The 20257-nt window shown below is 53.4% G+C and overlaps 1 protein-coding gene across 2 annotated transcripts in view; it reads left to right on the forward strand.

The window, feature by feature from the left end:
* Positions 1–281: 281 nt before the first annotated feature.
* JAM3 (junctional adhesion molecule 3) overlaps positions 282–20257 on the forward strand; it is a 32337-nt gene continuing 12361 nt past the window's right edge. The window contains exon 1 of one of the 2 annotated variants that reach the window (XM_038161447.1): positions 282–418. In XM_038161447.1, the coding sequence (XP_038017375.1) occupies positions 361–418 (58 nt within the window). In that variant the 5' untranslated portion in view covers positions 282–360. The remainder of the gene's footprint in view (positions 419–20257) is intronic. The other variant, XM_038161445.1, reaches the window with a different exon arrangement.

Consider the following 20257-nt stretch of genomic DNA (forward strand, 5'->3'; position numbering starts at 1 on the left):
TTCACGGGTGTCCCCCTGCCGGGACCATCCCCTCTCCCCATTCACGGGTGTCCCCCTGCCGTGACCATCCCCTCTCCCCATTCACGGGTGTCCCCCTGCCGTGACCATCCCCTCTCCCCATTCACGGGTGTCCCCCTGCCGGGACCATCCCCTCTTCCACGCGGCGGGCCCGGGCCGCGCCCTGCCCGTGGGTGCGGTGCGTGCCCCCTCCCCTCTCCTCCCGTGCCGTGCCGTGCCGGGCCGGGCCCGCCCCCCGGCCGGTGCCCCCGCGGAGCCGGGACCGGGCTGGCGGCACCCCCGCCCCCGGGCCGGCGCCGCCCGGGCAGTGCGCAGGCTCGGCTCGGCTCCGCACACCCCATCATGGCGCTGCGGCGGCCGGAGCTGCTCCGGCTCCTGCTCCTGCTCCTGCCCCTGCTCGGTGAGTACCGGCCGGCAGCGCCCGCACCGCCCCGCACCGCCCGCCGCCGGCCCCGCCAGCCGGGCACCGCGGTGCGCTGCTCCCGTCCGGATCCCGGAGCCAGGGAGGGAGGAGGGATGCGGTGTCCCTGTCCCGGAGCCAGGGAGGGAGGAGGGATGCGGTGTCCCTGTCCCGATCCCGGCGCCAGGGAGGGAGGAGGGATGTGCTGCTGCCGTCCGGATCCCAGATTCAGAGAGGAAGGAGGGATGCGCTGCTCCCGTCCCGATCCCGGAGTCAGGGAGGGAGGAGGGATGCGCCGCCCCGGTTGCGATCCCGGGGAAAGGGGGAGATGCGCTGGCCGGTCGGGATCCCGGGGCAGGGAGGGAGGAGGGATGCGCTGCTCCCGTCCCCATCCTGGAGTGAGAGGAGGAGGAGGGATGCGCTGCCCCGCTTGCGATCCCAGGGAAAGGGGGTGAAGCGCTGCCCCCGTCAGCATTCCAGGGAAAGACAGGGATGCGCTGCCCCTGCTCCTGCCCCTGCTCCTGGCCCTGCTCCTGTTCCTGCTCCTGCCCCTGCCCCTGCCCCTGCTCCTGCTCTGCTCCTGCCCCTGCCCCTGCCCCTGCTCCTGCCCCTGCTCCTGCTCTGCTCCTGCCCCTGCCCCTGCCCCTGCTCCTGCCCCTGCCCCTGCTCCTGCTCCTGCCCCTGCCCCTGCCCCTGCCCCTGCCCCTGCCCCTGCTCCTGCCCCTGCCCCTGCTCCTGCTCCTGCCCCTGCCCCTGCTCCTGCTCTGCTCCTGCTCCTGCTCCTGCTCCTGCTCCTGCTCCTGTCCTTGCCCCTGCCCCTGCTCCTGCTCCTGCCCCTGCTCCTGCTCTGCTCCTGCCCCTGCTCCTGCCCCTGCCCCTGCTCCTGCTCCTGCCCCTGCTCCTGCCCCTGCCCCTGCTCCTGCTCCTGCCCCTGCCCCTGCTCCTGCTCTGCTCCTGCCCCTGCTCCTGCTCCTGCCCCTGCCCCTGCTCCTGTCCCTGTCCCTGCTCCTGCCCCGGCAGGGATGCGCTGCCGCGACCCTGGCCCCGGGGGAAGGGAGGGGAGGGATGCGCTGGCCCGAGCGCGGGGGGATGCGGGGGGATGCGGGGGGATGCGGGGGGATGCGGGGGGATGCGGGGACAGCGTGGGAGCCGCCGGGTGGGGGCCGGGCCAGCACACGGCTCCAGGGCCGGCAACAAGCACCCGCCGGATGCTGCAGGGAGCGTGGGACACACACAGGACGGGGGTAAACATCCCAAAACCCAGCTCAGCAAGGAGCGGGCCCAGGGCTGAGGGTGCCAGGAATGTGCAGGCTCGGCAGGCAGGCAGGGCGGACACTAGTGCCTATTCAAGACCAGGCACAGGCGCCTATTGTTCGGGGGGCCCCGCATGAATGTTTGCAGTTTTAATTGCAAAAACATTTGCTAATTCTGCTCAGGAATGAATTTGGGCTCATTTGTTGTCTGGCTATTAATAGCTGGGGGGATGAGGAGGGGGACAGCAGCCGGTGGGCTCGTGTTGTCCTCCCCCCCTCTGCCCAGATGGCAGGAGGAGAAGATGGGGTGGAGTGGGGTTAGGCTGACAACCAGCCTACTGCTGAGTACCAAAATACACGGGGCTGAGCGTGTACACACTCACCAGTCACTGTTTTGGGTCAACATTCGAGGAAGTGAATGGAAACATTTCAAACAGTTTATCTAAGGACAAAAAACACTCCTCCAGTGACTCCAGAGAGCTCGCAGAGTCCCTTTGGGTCTCAAGTAAAGTGAGATTTGGGCACTATTTACCCAATCAGTCAGCGGAGGGGTGTGAAGATGACTCTGACACTCATCCCCAACAAGCAGAGGGTTGTCACGCGCTCCAGGCTCTGGTGTTCACTTGCTTTGCTGTGGTTTGGAGCAGAAACAGCTTCAGCGGGAGAAATCGGGAGTGCCTGATCCCAGAGCATCACACGGTCTGCCCAGCGCTAGCTCTGGATTCAGCTGCTCCCTTTGAATGGGAAAAACCAGAGATTTAACACGACTTTCCCTGGCAGAGGGGCTGCAGGGTAGAAAGATGCCCAATTTCCTTCCTGTGTTATGTGAGCAGAGCCCAAGTGTCCTGTTGAATCTGGCCGAAAAGACAGGAGAAATGGAAACAAACTCCAGATATTTCTGCGTTTCTTCACACAGACAATAGTTACTAAAAGCAGCCAAACCCCACTGGTTTCACATCTCTGCCTAAGAGCATTTACCTGGTGAGTGAGCCCAGTGGTGCCAGGCTTTGCTTTCCATGAAATTCAAAGTCAGAGTGCCTCATCCTGTCTTGATTTCCAGTAATGTTTGAATTTGGGGTCATAAACCCAAAAGATTAGGCAGAGTGAGGTTGAGGATAAAAAGGTTTCTTCCACCACACCTGACTTGAGGTGCTGGGGGCACCCCACTAAAACAGGGTTATGCTGTCAGCAGAACATAAAATTAGTACATAAAATTAGCAGTACATAAATTTAGTGCATAAAATTAGTAAATAAAATTTATATAAAATATAAAATGCACTGAAGCCTGCAGGGCTGGTGCTGGATAGTGGGATGAGAGTGCGACTGGAAGGATGTGCTTGTGCCAACTGATTACTTGGGGGAGAAAAAAGAAAATAGGCATGAAAAGAAGGAGACAAAGCTCCCAAGATGCTGAGATCCCAAGTCTGACCTGCTCTAGGCTCAGGTGCCGCTCTGACTCCCAAGTGCTGCGAGCTGGGCTTGCCTCCTGCTGTGTGTTGCTGCCAGAACAACCCCTGCTCTTGCTCGTGGCCTTAAAACATTGCCGTGGAAGGGGAGCCAGTGAAGCATGGAGCGTTCAGAGCATTCCCAGCTCTAGGCACTGAAAGCCTCTGAAGATTCTGCACATCAGGGAAATGCCACGGCCCTGATTAAAGCAGCGGAAGCTCTCGGCGGCGCTGATGGAGAGCGGGGCCCGCGGCTGACATCAGTTCTACCTCCAGCTCTCTCCTTGCCAGCTTCCCCGTGGAAACAAATATTTGGATTTTAGAGGGTTTCACGGGCTGGGCTGAGGGCAGAGCTGTGGAGACCCTCCCAAAACTCTCAAGTATTTCCTGTTGAAAATAGAACATGCTGATAGCTTGTAGTCCTTGATGGGGAGATATGGGCAAGTCCTGGGCACATTTCAGTTTTAAAGCTCATTATATTCAAATCTCCTTTTGATTTAATTCTGAGGGCTTGGTAATAGGTTGGATTTCGCAAAAGGCTTTTTAAAATCTATGGAGTAGAAGTTCTCATTTCCTTTTTTTTTTTTTTTAATATATGAAGTCCATCTGTCCCAGCCACCAACAACTGTTCCGAGTCAGCTGTCAGTGCCAAAAACCTCTCGGTGGAAATGTTGTTAGCTCCCTTGCAGTGATGATAAGTTGCTCGTTGGTATTTTCTGATGGGAAGTATTTGTAGTATTGCTTTCTTTTCAACAGGCAGTAAAAAACTGGGACAAACGGCTTTGAGAGCCCTGCCAAAATCAGATGCTTAATAACATCTTCCAAAAAATTCCTAGGAAGGGCTTGGTGTTCCTTTTTGGGTATGCAGGATCTGGCACCAGCACCAAAGAGTGGTTGGATGCACATCTCCTTTACAGCTGTTGACAAAGAACGTGACACCAGCACATTCCCTCTTGCCCCGAATGCTTCTGAGAATTTCTTGGTTGCTGAAACACGAGGAGATCCGAAGAGTAAAATGTGTTTGCTTTAGTCTGTGGACTGAGATGTTGCTCTGCTTTGTGAGCTTGGGTTCTTTCAGTGTTTATTTTCCCTGTACAAGTTGAACGCTGGGTCTCTTGGCCTGCTGCTGTTGTTTTTCAATTATCTGTCCACACACGGAGGATTTGCACCAGGGACACGCTTGGAGATGCCAAAAATTCACCTAAACAAGTAAATAAAGCAGAATGAGCTGCTGCATTTAGCTCCACCAACAAGGACAAAGCTGTGGGTGGCCTCCTGCCAGTTTGCCCCTAACTTTAGCCATCCCCAAGGGCACAGCAATGATCAGCCCCCACTCACTCCTGCGTTCCTTGCAGCTTGCTTGGATTATTAGTTAAGTTTCTCTTGCAAATTGGACTGGCTGCTGGCTCATCCTCTGCCATGAGTGTTTGTGTGTTGAAGCAGAACTGGCCTCCCAGTTGTATATTTAGAGCTAATGCTTCACAGTTGATTGCATCAAGCCCTGATGATCCGGAGAAGGTTCGTGAACTCCTTACGGAGCCAGCCTGAAGTGGTGGGAGGGAGTTAGCAAAGGCAAAGATTTCCACAGGCCAGCAGGATCCCGAGTCCTCAAGAGTCCTTGTCTGCCCAACAAGAGCTTGTGTTGCCAACATGCCCCTCAACAAGATAAAACCACTGCTCTGTGCAGAAAAAAAGCCGGTGGCCTGCTTGGAAACTGCTGTTTGTGCAAAAGGAGATGAGTTCCAGATATAAAATTAATTAGGATAATTACATTCTCAATCTGGCTTCTCTATCGACGGGAATTTGAGCTGCAGCGTCTTCTCCTGATTGATAAGAGCTGGTTGCCTTCCCTCATACCCCCAGGGAGTATCGTGTTTTTATGAGACAGGATCAAACCCCAGCTAAGCTCTCAACATCACTCCTGGGAGGTGGAGGAGTTCAGGGCGTGTGCAGCAAACCCCAGTCCCTCGCTGAGTCAGGGCATGGCCTCAGCTAATGGCTTTAATTGCACTAATGAATGTTCTGGACACGGCCTGAAATTTCCCCCCAAGGGCCTGGGTTGCTGGTTGGGTGCAGTTCTGGCAATGGCAGTGCTTGGGGCAGAGGAAATACCTGCTGGGTCACAGCGCTGCAGCTCCCTGCTGGCAACCAGAGGTTTCACTTTTCAGAAGAATAAATAATAATATAAAAACTGCACTTTTTTTTTTTTTTTTGGCTGGAAAGCTCAGGGCTTTGTTTGCTTGTGACCCTTCAGAGCACCAACAGGAATAACCTGAGGGGAGAGGTGTGGTTTGGAGAGTTTCAGTTCTTATTTTTGTGGGGACTTAGCAAAACAAATCTGGGGAACAGGACAGCGAGGAGTTCATGGAGTCCATTCCTTGGGCTTCACCAAAATAAATCTGGGGAACAGGACAGCGAGGAGTTCATGGAGTCCATTCCTTGGGTTTCACCAAAATAAATCTGGGGAACAGGATGGTGAGGAGTTCATGGAGTCCATTCCTTGGGTTTCACCAAAACAAATCTGAGGAACAGGACAGCGAGGAGTTCATGGAGTCCATTCCTTGGGTTTCACCAAAACAAATCTGGAGAACAGGATGGTGAGGAGTTCATGGAGTCCCTTCCTTGGGCTTCACCAAAACAAATCTGGAGAACAGGATGGTGAGGAGTTCATGGAGTCCCTTCCTTGGGCTTCACCAAAACAAATCTGTAGAGAACAGGACAGCGAGGAGTTCATGGAGTCCATTCCTTGGGCTTCACCAAAACAAATCTGGGGAACAGGACAGCGAGGAGTTCATGGAGTCCATTCCTTGGGTTTCACCAAAACAAATCTGGAGAACAGGATGGTGAGGAGTTCATGGAGTCCCTTCCTTGGGCTTCACCAAAACAAATCTGTAGAGAACAGGACAGCGAGGAGTTCATGGAGTTCATTCCTTGGGCTTCACCAAAATAAATCTGGGGAACAGGACGGCGAGGAGTTCATGGAGTCTATTCCTTGACCTTCACCAGAACCCTGGTCTCAGGGATTATCAACTCCTCGCAAGCTCCTGCTTCCCATTTCAGAGCAAGGCAGCCTCTCTGGGGGATAAACCTTGAGGGAGGTGAATTTTAAAGGTGTTTTCTGCTCAGGGACAGCCAGCTGAGGTCCTGCTGTCGCTTTGGTGGCCTTGCTGCTACTCTGAGGAAGCTTTGTGTGACTCCTGGGCAGGACTTCAGCTGTCCAGCACAGGGAGGGCAGCACCAGGACAGCTGCAAACGGAGCTGGAGTCCTGCTCTTCCGAGCAACATCCTCAGCCAGGCCTTCAAATGTCCTGGAAAAAAACCACAATACATAAAAAATGAATTTTGGAGAGGGAGTTCATCTGCAGTTCCTCAGTGTCTTGTCAAAGGTGCTTCTCTGCTGTGTTGGGGATTGGAGGGAATTGCTTTAGGTGCATGTTCCAAACCAGAGAACAGGCAGAGAAAAGAGCAGCAGAGGCAGGAGCAAAATTTATAAGGGGGAGTTGACCAAAAAAAGAACCCCAAAACAAAAAACAACCCAAACAAAACAAACAAAAATCAACCCCCCCCCCAAAATCACAAAAGCAAAACCACAAAAAAATCCCAAACAAATAAAATAAAAACAAAACAAAACAAAACAAAACAAAAAAGCAAAGCAAAAAAAAAAACAACAACAACAAAAAAAAAACAACAAAAAACCCCTGAAAACAACAAGTATTTGGGAAATTTCTCCAGCCCCTGAGAGTGCAGTTGGGTTGGATTCCCATGAACTCACCTGTAAAATGCTGTCAGATGAGAGTCCAGTCAGCTCTGGGCTGGCACTGCCTAATCAGAGAGAAACTAAGGCACATGCATGTTGTAACCTGACAGCCCACAGGTACTTCAGATAAGCTCGAAAAATTAATGGGAATGGTTCTGTCACGCAAGAATTGCTTGTCAGTATAAATAATCCCAGGTACTGGGCTCTGTGGTGCCCCTCATGGGCTGGAGCACAGGGCTTAAGGCTCAGTTACAAGGGGAAATGAAGGTTTTTCAGAGCACCAATAGATGAAATTAAATTGTGTTCAGATAATGCTTAAGGTTTTCTTTTTTTTTTTCCTTTTTTTTTTTTTTTTAAGTCATAAATCCTAGGGATTTCAGAGTTAAAGCCAGAACATGCTGGAACCTACTCCCTTCAATGTACCTGATTATTACAACACAAATGTGAGATCAGCAGGTTTTTTAAGAGTCCTCTTAATTCGTTTGGGCACAGCTGGCTCATTTGAAGACACTGAGCTTCAAAACTGCAGCGTGCCAGGGACTTACTCTATCTTTGGCATGAGGCTAAAAGGCAGCAGTGGACAATGTTCAGCAGTATTTCAAGATTTTTAATCACGCTATTAAAAATATATTTTGGTGGCCTAGGTAAGATTTTCTGCTGAGCTGGAGAAATCCACTGAAATCTAAGGGGATTTTGTTCCTATTACTGGGCTGGGTTTCTAATGCCCATGACCTCCTCTGAAAATCCCTGCCTTAATAAACTTTGGGCAATTTCTTATATAAGTGGCCAGTATTTGACAGAGAGGACGTAAACCAGGACACTTTTAGGCTCTGTTTTGAAGGGTGGGAGTAAAATACTTCTAAAATTTCGGGTCTGTTGACAGCACCCGACTTCCCCGCTCTCTCCCATTGAGACATCTAATTAAATTGCCATTTTTGACACTCTTGCCCAGTAAATCTCAAGATGTGCAGCCATGAGCTCCTTCAGTGCTTGCTGAAGGAGCCCACAAAAATCCCACATATCCCAGGGAAGTCAGGAGTTGTGTTTCATTAGTGACATGGAATCAGGCTGGCAAGCAAGGTCATGGAGGAGAGCTCTTTTGAGAGCCGGGCTTACCTTTTAACACAGAAGCAGAGCTCTGCACAGCAGTCCTGCTTTTTATTCCCAGTGGAAAGGTTCCTGCCACTTTTCCTCCCTCCAGGGTGGCTGTGTGTTCTCTCAGACCTGGAGTGGAGGTGGCTGCACGGCGGAGAACTTAATGATTTTGTCTGTGTGTAAATGGACAAGATCTTTCAGCCCCAAAATCACCCGTGGGACAGCACTTTTTGTTTTGCCGGGGTGTTATCCTTGGAAAACAGAGGTTTGATGGATGTTGCTGCTGGTACCTGCCTTACAGAACAGCTTCTGTTCACGGCTGTTTGCTGGGGGCTGACAAAAAAAAAAAGAGACAGAAAAAGCAAAAGCTCCCCAAAAGATTAATTCATGGTGCTCTCAGGCTGCCATAAAGATGAGGAGCGTTCCTGGGAGTAGGGGATGATAACTGGTGTGTGAATCGTGGTGCTGGAAAGAGCCCCTGTGCCCACAGCAGCTTTTCCCACCTACCCCAGGGTCCATTAAGGAGATTGCTGCCTGCTAATGGAGTTCCTCCTGAGGCTCTGGCTGCTGACACTCTCCTGAATGATTTCCTGCAGCTCGCATGGCAGGGAAGGTGTTGCAAAGTCCTGCAGCTCTTGCTGCTTCTGTAAAAAAGCTTTTATCCCCTCAAAGGGAACTTATCAACAGCTATTTTTAATACACACTTGAATCTTTGCTTTAATCTTTTTCTTCCGTATTGATCTTCAGCAAAACCTTGCAGATAAATATTTCTTTATGCCCACCACGTTGTTTGGAGCTGGTTATTTTTAGAGCCTGGAAAACATCCGCTCTGTGCTAGGGAGGTCCTGGGCATCTTGGAAAGGGAAGTCCCAGCTCTGTGCTCTGGAACTCTGGTCTAGCCCAGCCTATGGGAGCCCCTGAAGAAGTTTTTGAGGTGTCACCAGCAGAGTGGAAGGAGTAAGGCACCCCTGTTAGTGTCTTTTGGGATTGGAGACATGAGCCATGGAACAGGCTGGCTTCACCCCCCATGGATCTCCTTGCTGATCTAGAGGCTCCTGCACAGCACAGGAGGTGCTGGTTTCCCTCTCTCTCTGCTTTTAGCTGCTCTGCTGAGGTTGCAGGTTGTGGCTGTGGATGGGGCTGCTCTGATTTCCCAGCGAGGCGATGCCTTATCCCCTTGAGAGCTGATGGAGTTGCCTTTGGACTGGCAGAGTGCCTTGTAATCGCCTACTGAGCCTCGTGGGCTCTCCCTCAAGCAGAACTGGCTGTTGGAGTTGGTAAACATCCTTCTGGAGCTGGTGTTTTCCCTTCATTCTGGCCAGTTTTCAGCATTCCATAAATCTCAGGGCAGCGTGGAGCTCTGCCTGCTGGAGCTGCCTCGCTGAGGGGAGCTTACACCAGGTACCAACCCCTCCCTGCTGCCGTCAGAAAGGCTCTGGTGGGCCTGGCCAGCACACAGCTGTCCTCTCCCACACAGCAGGGCCAGATGAGCCCTTTGAAGTCCGTGCTGGGGCTGGCAGCAGCTCCCCAGGCACCCCGGTACCCCCCCTCTCCCGCTGCCAACTGCTCCGTGGCTTCTCCAAGCCAACAGCTGAGCTGCCACCAGGGCTGATCATCCTGCGGGGCTGGGGCTTTGCCAGGGGCAGAGGGGACTCCAGATTCCAGTTTATTCCTGAGCATGGGAGGATTTGGGGGCTCTGTGCCCACGTCCCAAGGCGTGCTCGTCGCCCACCAGCATCCTGCTGCTGGTCCACAATAGGGATTGTTCTCCCTGCCTGGGCAGGCTCCTGCTGTTCTGCTGCAGGCTCCTTGATCCTCCTCGTTCTGCAAATATTTGGAACAGATCGTTTTTGGCTGTTTTGACAGTTTGACTCAGCTATTAAATGACAAAAGCAAGCTGGAGCCAGGTTCACCGTGGTTACAAGCAGCTCTACAGAGAGGGGAGCTGGGGGTCAAATTCAGACACGGGGCTGTGGGGGAGAGGTCCTGGCCTCGAGGCTTGGTCCTGGAGCAGGCTTGGATGCACCAGCTCTGCCTGCAGCGTGCCAGGGCATCCCTAACCTCTTCTGGCTGTGACACGGCACAGTCCCGAGGAGAGCCTGGTTTTGGAGTGACAAATATGCCATAATTCTGGCTGCTTCCATATTTCCCAAGAGCTTTTCAATTCCTGGCTCATCCTCGGTCACTTCTGAGGCACACATGCTGTAAGTCTCACATCTGTCACTCAGCTCCACGTCCTGGACATGAGGCAAAGACTCTCTTGGCTATCAAAGCTTCTCTCTTTCCTCCCTCCCGAGTTTCCTCTTGGTATCTGTGCCCTTCATTGAGAAGCAGTAGCTCCTTCAAAGACATGCGAGGAAGCCCATTTGCAGAATTTACAGCTGCTTCCCCGGGCTTGAGTGTCCTGCTCTTTAAGAGCAAGCTTTTAAGCGTGTTCTTAAGTGGGAAGATAAGTGGTGTTAGGATCCTTTCATCTTCTGGCTCAGAGCAGGCTGGAGATAACTGATAAGGGGATGACAGCAAGGAAGATGCATAGGCACCTTTGGATTTAATTCCTACTTTGCAAGGCAGTTTTTAAAGCACATCTTGGGTGGGAACAGAGGCTGGTAAAATAAAGCTGGGCCTTCCCTTCCCAGCATATGTCTTTTCCTCATGTCTCTGAGGCAGATTCTCTGTGTGTGCCAGCAGACTGAGCCGGGTTCTCCATTTCTGAGCCCTCCTTCTGCTGCTGACATTCGAGGGACTTGGCTGGCGTTGTCTCTAGACACTGTTTCGTCTGGTGATTTCATTTGCACATTTCTCTTTCTTTCTTTCTTTTTTTTTTTTTTTTTTTAAATTTTTTTTTCCCTGCAGCAGTCCTTTGCACATTCGGGCTGCGCTTTGAACAGCGCGGCGCTCGCAGCCTCGCACGTGACGGGCTGAGCTGCATTCCTGTGCCAGGGGCTGCGGGACAGCATCCTCAGCCTCCCGTGGCTGGCAGGCTCCAGACCCCTCCTGAACAGACTCTGCATTCAGCTCCAGAATTCCTGCCTCGGCCCCTCGTCTGCTGGCTGCGACAGGTGGCAGGCACATGCCTGAGGGGGGGTCTGTGCTGGGGGTGGTCTTCAGGGTCAGCTGTATGCAGCCCACATTCCTGCTACGTCCCCCTGCCTCACCTTCTGGCCCAGCTGGCCCTGGGCCACCCAGCCCACAGGTTGCTGGCCACGTCCACGTGCTGCTTGTGGAGAACAAACCACTTGAAAGTGGGGCGTCTGTGGGCCGAGCCTGCCCCAGCCTGCTTCCTGCTCCTCCGAGGGAATGGGGGAAAAGTAGCTGGGGCAGAATGTGTCAGATGCTCCCCAGCACCTCGGGGCACACATCCCGTGTGTTCCGCGTCCTGGGGATGGCACCTGTGCAGCTCCAGGACAGTGCACGGGCTCTGCTGGGAGCACTGGAGCTGGCGAGCTCCCGGCCATGCCAGACCTAGAACAGAGGTAAAAGTGGAGCTGTTTGAGCCAGGGAGTTCCTTGGCAGGGTTTGGGCACAGTTTGCAGGCCAGCACGATCCAGAGGAGGCAGTGCCTCGTGCCCTGGGAAGCCCAGATCCAGGTGCTGCTGTTGATTTTCCTGTTGTGTTTCGGGGACTTCTGCTGCCAGCTCTCTGCGTGCTGCCAAGTCTCTCCAGATGAGGCTGCAAACCTTCCCGCAGCAAGCCCCATGTCCCTGCCCCTCAGGCTCTCTCTGGGGAGCTGCTGCAGCTGGGCAGGGCTGGCTCTGCCACCCTGGACCTGCGTGCCAGCCCCAAGTGTGAGCAGCGGCTGCAGCTCCCTCTCGGATCAGCCCCCGGTGCCTCTGCACCTCGCTGTTACTCAGCACTTTTCCCTGACAGGGAATTAAGTAGGATTTCTAGGTCATTGTGGGGCTGTCAGGAGGAATCGTCTCCTGTAGACCTCATTATCAAGGCTCTTTCTGCAATGCCAGACTTCAGAACAATTGCAGCCTGGTTCCCTAAACACTGACTAATGAGACAGAGCTGTTAGCAGCAGTTTGCTAAATAAAGGCTGTTTCTGCCTGAGACAGAATAAAGCCAGACAGGATTTTCTTAGCTGTCTCTCACACAGGAGGTATTTCAAAGGACCCTGATTAAAATAATGAGGTAGAAGTTGCTCTCGTGGTGGCTGCGTGGGGTCAGTGCTCGATGCCAGTGCCAGGTGCTTCCCCACAGCAGGGACTTTAACTTGTGCTCAAGAAACCTGAAATTCTCTCCTTGGTTTCAGGGTATCCTGAGCCTGTCCCTGAGCTCCCTTGCCTTTGTCCTGAGCTGGGTGCTGACCTGCCTTTCCTTGGCTGTCACAGGAAGATATTCTGTGATCCCCAGCTAGCAGCAAAGCTTGCCCAGCATTCACACACGTGGCTTTGGAAGGCAGCTGAGCAGAAGGGACAAGTGTGGCAAGTGTGTGGCAGCTTTTTTTGAGAGGAGCTGGGGGGTGCAGCCTGCCCAGAGGAGACAGGTGAGATCTCAGCTTGTATCTGGGCTGAGCAGAAGGGATGCAGCCCCCACCCGGCTAGGGTAAAGCCAGGTGACTTCTGTTGATGTGCCTGTAATGAGATTTTTCATCCTCCCTCTCTTCCTGTTGTCAGAAGGGCCTGGATTAAAGATAAACTCTGGAGCATGATGAGATGAGTCCTTGCCTCTGGCTGGAGCAGGCACAGGAGGGCCGGGGAGTATTCCCTGGCCAGTTTTGTTTGAAGAGGTGCTTTGATGTGGCGGTGGGAGTCCATGGAAGGTGAATGGTGTCTAGACAGGTTTTTCTCACTCTCTCTTGTTATCTCTGAAGCAGCAGGAATGGTGCCAAACAGGCTGAATGGCTCCAGAGGCAGAGCTGTTTCTAGAAAGATGGAAGATGGTTCTTCAGGAGAATCCAGGACAGCTCTCGCCAGACCCTGGCTGAAGCTCTTGCAGGATGGACCTGGATCACTTAATTCCAGGTAGATGCTCCTAAGAGGGAGCAAGAGAGGTCCAGGAGGTGGCCAGTGTGTTTCCAGTGAGCTGGCAGGGCAGAGAGGTCCAGGAGAGCTCCATGACCAGTGCTGTGGCCAGCAGGTTGGGAATCCAGGGTGATCCAGTCGATTCTGGCAGCAGCGGAGTGCTGAGAGAAGGCTCCCTTGGTCTGGCTAGCTGGAGGGAGGCAGGACTTGCCCAGCAGAGCTGGCCTGGGTGCCCAGTGACCGCTGCAGTGGTGGTCTGTGGCTGTGGGAGGGAAGGGGGAGGCTGCCTGGGATCTGGAGAGACTTGTGGCTGGCTGGCAGGCGCTGCTCTCAGCGCTGTCTCTGATATGCCATCTCCCCAGGCTGTTTGGGAGGGGAAGTGGAGGCTGGATTCAAATGCCTATTGTCTGTCCTTCAGCTGGGAGCAGAGCCAGGAGAGAGAGAGGTGCTGGCAGCATCTGATCCAGGGGCAGATGCGAGGGGAAGCACACTCATCCGTGAAATGCTGGCACTGGGATTTTCACAGGAGCCCCAAAGGTTAAGTGCCATGTGCTGGAATGCGTACACGAAGGTCAGGAGAGAAATCCAGGGCTCCTGGGATTCCTGCAGGGCTGGGGGAAGCTTTTTGCAGGCAGCTCTTGCCACGGGGACGAGGCCCTGTGCAGCATCTGTGTGCTGCCTGGGCTCCTGCTGCCCTGCGCCCCAGTTGTTCCAGCGTGGCCGTGGGGAGGGCAGAGCCACACTGTGCCAGGTTTGGTGTCACCTGGGAAGCCTCAGAGCAGCTCAGGTGAGCTCAGCCTGGCTCCCCTGTCCTGCAGCTGCCAGGTTCTGTGAGCTGGGCTTTCCCTGACCCTGCCTGTCCTCTCCCCCTGCCAGAGCAGGGCTGGAACTCAGGTTTCGAGCAGAGCTGGAAACTTGGCACCGAGGCTCAGAGCAGCCAAGAGCCCAGCTTGCTCCTCTGTGTCAGGGCTGGCTTCTGTGCTGCTGTGGGGAGTGCAAATATGTTCCCAATCTGTTTGCTTCGCTGACATGGCTCCAAGACACACAGGGAACAGATACACTGACCAAGAAGGGGCCATTGTTACAGGGACCTTCCTGACTGTGCCTCCGCTGTGCTTCATCCCCAGCACGCACAGAGCTCAGTCCTCGCGGCTCCCCCAGCCTGAGCTGCACATTAGCCCAGGCAAGGCAGGGGTTTGCTCCTGCTTTGCTCAACTTGTCCATCCGTGTGCCCTGATCTGGCCCTTTGATTTCCGTGCTGATCTCTGGCAGGCAGGTATTACATCAAGCTGTAGATAAAAGCAGTTCGGAGCGTTGCCTCCCTGAGAAGCAGCCCAGACATCCAGTGACACATTGCTAATTGCAGCCAGGCAGACAGAGAGCAGTGCTGGAGGCTGAGCAGCCGCGGGCTGATGGGCTGATGGACAGGTTGGGCTTTTTGGCCAAGGAAGAATGAAGGCCCCAAGAAAAGCAGAGAAGAGGAAGGGAGTTACCTCATTTGTTTTCAGCAGGGTTGTCCTCTGAGAGGTATTTCCTTAAGCTTTACACAGTCCGAATTTAGTCGCAACTTTTATGAACAATAAAGGCTTCCATGGCTTCCCTTGGAGGAACTGGAACGAATCCAAATAGATTGTAGTCCTGAGAAGCAGATCCTGTTATTAATGTCAGCCTAATCATTTCTTTCGATCTCCTTCCCACCTTTTTTGCCATTCATGCTGCTAAAGCCTCCAGGCAAGTTACCAAGTCCAGTCTACCCCTTGTAGCTGTGCCTGACTTTAGAGCCTCCCCTGGCTTTTTGGGGGCATTTAATATACCTGCCTCAGGCTGGGGTGGGGACTGTGCCGTGCCTCAGGAGAGAGCTGGCAGTGTGACACACGAGGCCCAGAGGTGGCAGGGCAGTGGCACAGAGCTGAGCTGAGCCAGGGGCCAGCACGTGCTGCTGGGTCTGTGTCTCCCTGGGAAAAGGGCCTCTGACCAGCACTCCACTGGGAGCACTCGGCTGAGAAAATTCTCTGCTAAAAATAGCAGCAGATGATGTCTAAGGAGAAAAACAAGGCAGGGTCTGGGAGAAGTTGGTTCCCAGATATGTGGCTAATTCAACTCCCCCAGGACAAGTAATCTTTTAACCCCTCTGTGCCAAGGCTGGTTTCTGCTCTGTTAAACAGACTTGCCCTGGTCAGGAATCCAGGCTGGGACGAGCCAGGATGGGTTTTGTCCTCTTTGCTCTGACACAGCATTACTCCCTTCCCTCTCCCCCTGCTCATTTATGCTGGCATCTTCCTAATAGCTCTGTGTGTCACGCTTTTCATCTTTATCTGTCTGTGACTTCACTTGGGCTCCCTTTAATTCCCCGGTGCACTTCCTAAGAAAATAATCTCCCCTGAACCCTGCGGCGCTTCTCCCCGTGCAGGTTGGCAGCCTGTGCTTGCTCAGGCTGATGTTAACAAGGAGAGTCTTTTCAGATCTGCTCCTGTGATCCAGGGCTGCCCCTAAAATCACATCTCTGGGCTTGCACACAGCTCGCTGAGTGCTTTCCCCCCTTGTGGGGCTGCGTCCTTTGTTCTGGCAGATCCGCTGCAAAGCTTCAAAGCTGCCTGGCGGAGGCCGGCCCCAGCTCTCCCGCCTGCAATGACGGCAGTGGGGTCTCTGTGAGCTCTCGGTGTGCTCGCAGGCAGCCGGGGGTGTTCCCCGGGTGCCTGCAGCGGGCTCCTGCAGCGTTCATTTGTGCGTGTTTCGCGCGGCGCGTTAGCGAGACAATTGCGGTTTGTACCCGGGGCTGGAATTATACGCACGCGGGAGGAAAAAAAAGGCAAAAATTACACTGTAAAATTGGAGGAAATGTTCTTAAAACGAGAGCTGCTTTCAGTCTTGTCATAAATGATTTCTCTGTGTGCTTGCTCACGCCCTCTCCTGTTCCCTTCTCCAGCCTACTCCCGGCTCTTGGCTCGGATGACTGCTGCTCTCTTCCCAACTCCCATTTTCCACAGGAAGATGACATGGTTGGTCTTCAATAAGCAGAACCTCGGATCCGTGCTTTGCTGGTCAAGCTCTAGGCTGGAGGAGAAGGGAGGATCAGGAGATTAGAGTCACAGACAGAGGAATAGAGGATTATAGGCTAAACCCCTGCAAGTCTCTGTATTGATGGTTGGGACACAGCCAGACACTAAGGAGCACTGCAAAGCCTGGTGCTGATAGCATATCCGCTTATTTCCCGTCTTTGCATTGCAGGCAGCTTCTGAGATGTGTGTCCTCATCAAAAGCCAGGGTCAGGCAGGTGCTGAGCATCCCAGCTCCCAGGGAAGTCAAATACCTGCTGAGATCAAGTCTGTGCCTCGGCTGGCGCTCAGCCTGGAAAACGTCACCGTGGCTTCTGAGATCCTCAGCAATCCTTGAGTCAAATTCCCACACGAGCCAAAAATAAAGGAACTTGCCCCTTTTCCCGTTGCAGTTCGTTCCCTCTCCCTGACACTGGCCACAGATCCCTGTCACGTCTCGCTGACCCCACTCTGCCCTGGATTTCATCCCTCAGCACCTGTCTGCTGCCAGGAGAGTCCTGCTGGGAGGAAGGGAGAGGACAGCAGGAACACCACTGCCCCTGGCTTTTGTGGTAGTTATCTGCTGGTTCCCTCCCACTTTGCACTAATTTGGTACCAGCATCTGCCACTTTGGGGAGGAAGGGGACTTGCTGAAGTGAGAAATAACGTAGGATGTGCCTGCATGGCAGTTCCTAGGGCTGGCTGAGGAAACAATGGAAGGCAAGTGGGAATAGGCAGGAAGGGTTGGTTTCAAATCTGCCCTGTGCAAAAGTTCCCACAGCTCTCCAGTGCTCACCATCTCTGTTCCTGGGGTTTGCTGCTGCAAGGCATTCTCATCTGGTAAACGGGTCACAGAGTGGCACATCCACTGCTGCCTGAGATAGCGTGTGCCTTTGCTCTTCCTGGGATTTCCATTCCTCATTTTTTTCCTCCAGTGAACTGGAACTGTACATCCTTACTGAGTACAGGGGATGCTGAATGTGGAGGGACTGAGGCTCAGCAGAGGAATGTACAGCACTTGGGCAGGTGGAAGTGATGGGGGAAGCTCTGCACAGGGGACCCTCAGCTTCCTCGGGGTGCCAGGGGCCTGGCCAGCTGCATCCCTGGCGTTTTCATGGCCTAAACAGAGGTGGGGATGAGCTGCCCTCCTGGGATCCCCTCATCCCCATTTTATTTCCCTGGTGTTGGCTACGAGCCAGCCCACTTTGAAGGTGTAATTAGGCTGCTCATTTGTTAATGAAAATGGCAAGACCAGCGCTGAGCACATCCTGGCTGGTTTGATGCATTCCTGGCCAAGTGGTTCGGGATTTCTCCTCTGTTGTTTTGCCAAAACCTTGGTGCAGCTGTAAGGAGAAGCTCTCCTGCCTCAGAACCACACAGCAAGGCCACCTGCCCCTGTTTTTCCCTCCTGGAAACTCAGCCTAACACTGGAAGCCCAAAACATCTGTGAGGGGCTTGACCCCAGAGGCAGACAGCAAGGCAAAGAAGTGGTCTGGGCAGGACTCAATACCCTGGCAGAAGCTCCATGCCCTATTCCCTGTTGCTCACACAAGGAAAATAAGACTTTCAGTTCAGCCTCAGGTTTGTTGGGAAGGAAGAAGCAATTCAGGAAAGCAGGGAATGGTAATAACAGCTTTCCTGTTCGTGTTGCCTTTCTGTTCCCTCTCCACTTCCCTTCATCCCTGATTTTGAGGGGCCAGTTCCAACTCTCTCCATCTTCTCTCTAAGCTAAGTTGGCCTGAAGTATATTCCAGAAGGAGATGCAATCTGACACGCTGGAAGCTCTCGAGCCCTTGCTGCTTCCATCCTAATCTCTTTAAGTATTAGGTATTAGTCATCCACACAAATATTGCTTCCTCCCCGACTCGCACGTACAGCCAGTCCTCTCCAGGAGAGGAGCCAGAGCCCAGGGGATGAGCTTGGGAAAACAGGAGAGCTAGGCCCAGATTAAGATGTTGGGCAGGGTTTAAACAGCCACATCTGCAGGGTATTAAATGCAGTATAAATGTCCATCTCCTTGCTGGCAGCAGCATGAGGGTCCCTTTGTGGGGCTGGAGCCTCCAGCCAGCTCTGTTGGGACAGAGAAAACCCCATTTTAATAAAATGGGCTCCTTTCTGTGAAGGTGCTGATCTGCAGGACCTGAACATCTCATCTGCCCACGCTGCAATGCCACAGCAAGCAAAGGTTGTGAAACTCTGAGCTGCAGGAGCCCTGATCAGATGGTGGTGTGAGACAGCCTGTCTGCAGCTGCACCCCAGTGTGATGAAACCAGGCTGGGGGAAGCCATCAGAAAGCTCTGTGTGGTCTTCCCAGGCAACACCTATGCTTCCCTGCCTGCCTGGGATTCAGGAGGAATGTGTGGCTGCAGAAGGAGCTGCTTTGCAGAGAGGCTTTTGACCTAAGAGGGTTCCATATCTCCTTGAGAGCAACCTGTTCCACTCCTCAGGGTGGGTGTGCTTTTGTGCTTTGCTGTTTGGTTGGGAGGTAGAACAGTAAATCCTCCTGTCCAAAAGGAAAAAAAAAAAAAAAAAAAAAAAAAAGAGAGAAACAAAGAAGAAGGAGGAGGAAAGAAAAAACTAAAAAAGAAAAAGAAAAGGAAGGAAAAAGCCTGTGTGCGTGGCCTGGGTGCTAATGAGCCCTCTCTGCAGCAAATGCAGTCAGGTCTTTAAGGTCCCAGTTTAAGTCAGGAGATTGAAGTCAGGAGATTAAAACAGGTTAAGATTTCATTCCAGAACTGCACGTACCCTGTTTGAAGTCAGGCATCTCCTCACCTTCTGTAGTGGTGAGGAGGAGGAAAGTGAATTAAGGGCAAAATCCCACGTTCTTACACCTCCAGATGAACGCACACACCTGGTGGTGTTCCACACAGCTCCATCCTGTGGGCTCCTGCTGCTGCTGGGACCACCAGAGACCCCCTCAGCATCAGCATTTCACAAGAGAGCGCCACGAGTGAGCTCCCTAGGAGAGGAGGAGAGCAAAGCCCAGAGCCACGTGGATGCCAAGGCTGCTCTGTAAGGCTGCGTTTGCCTTCTCTGGGTTAATTCTGCCTCGTGCTCCCTGCCCAGGCGGTGTCTGTCGGAGAGCTGGCACCCTTTTAGCTGAGCAGTAAAAGCCATGCATCTTAAAATAAGGCATGCTGGTTTATGATAGCTGGTAAAAATAAAGCCTTACTCTCACAAGCAGCTATAACAGCACAGAGGATTTACGACTGAGTGGGTTTTTTCCAGGGTGGGCTGGCCACAGTCTGGTGATGGCCTTTTTATAACTGTTATCAGCTCCCACACAGACCAGGTCCATCTGTTACTTAATTTGAACGGAGACACTCCTAAGCTTTTGTTCACTAATCTCTCGCTGCACATTGACATTGTTCTCCAGCAGGGCAGCCCACCCCGGAGTCAAGGCTGAGCTCAGGGAGGTGCCATGGAAAAATGGAATAAAAAAAGGCACCCAGCTCACTCGGGTCACCGGGCAAACACGGCCCATCACCTGCCTGCTCCCTCCTATCAGCCCCAAGGAGCTTTCAGCCTGACACTCAGGGGCCAGAGCAAGCACAGCACCAGCTCCTTGGGCTGGAGGAAAGGAGTGGAAGTTTAGACTGAGTGCTACAAAACATTTCTTCACCCTTTACAAATCCAGTCTTTATCTGTCACAAGTACATTTGCTGTTCCTGAAGTTCCACACAAAGACATTTGGACAAAGAAAGCCCAAAAAACTTCACCAAACGGTGCCTAAGGCACTCTGGTGTCTCATCGCTGTGCCACGCTGTGTTGTCTGTCCTGCACCACCTGGCACAAGTCTGATTGTGGAATTGCAACGAGATGCGCCGGGAATAGAGAAGAGGGGGGATAAAGAGCCTGCAGCACTGGGAGACAAAAGGATGGATATTTCCAGGCAGATGGTCAGAGGCTCCTGAAAAGGCTTATGGTGATTTCCCCAAAATAAGCTGAGGGCAGGAACGCAGCCTCCCCTCTCCCGTCTCACCCAGTCCAGCTCTGCGCGGCTCCCTCTGCTCTTCCTCTGGAGAGTTCCCACACATTCCCAGTCAGCTTCCTCCCTGCTGCACACCCTGGGAGGCAGGGCCAGCCCTGGGGGCAGCCTGGCTGCCCTCCCCAGCCACCCTGTGCTGCTCTGGGCTGTGCTGGCCTTGCCACCTCTGCTCCTGGCCCCAAGGACGGATGGATGGATGGATGGATGGATGGATGGATGGATGGATGGATGATGGATGGATGATGGATGGATGGATGATGGATGGATGGATGGATGGATGGATGGATGGATGATGGATG

The sequence above is a fragment of the Motacilla alba genome, chromosome 24, assembly GCF_015832195.1.
Source record: "Motacilla alba alba isolate MOTALB_02 chromosome 24, Motacilla_alba_V1.0_pri, whole genome shotgun sequence".
NCBI lineage: Eukaryota > Metazoa > Chordata > Aves > Passeriformes > Motacillidae > Motacilla > Motacilla alba.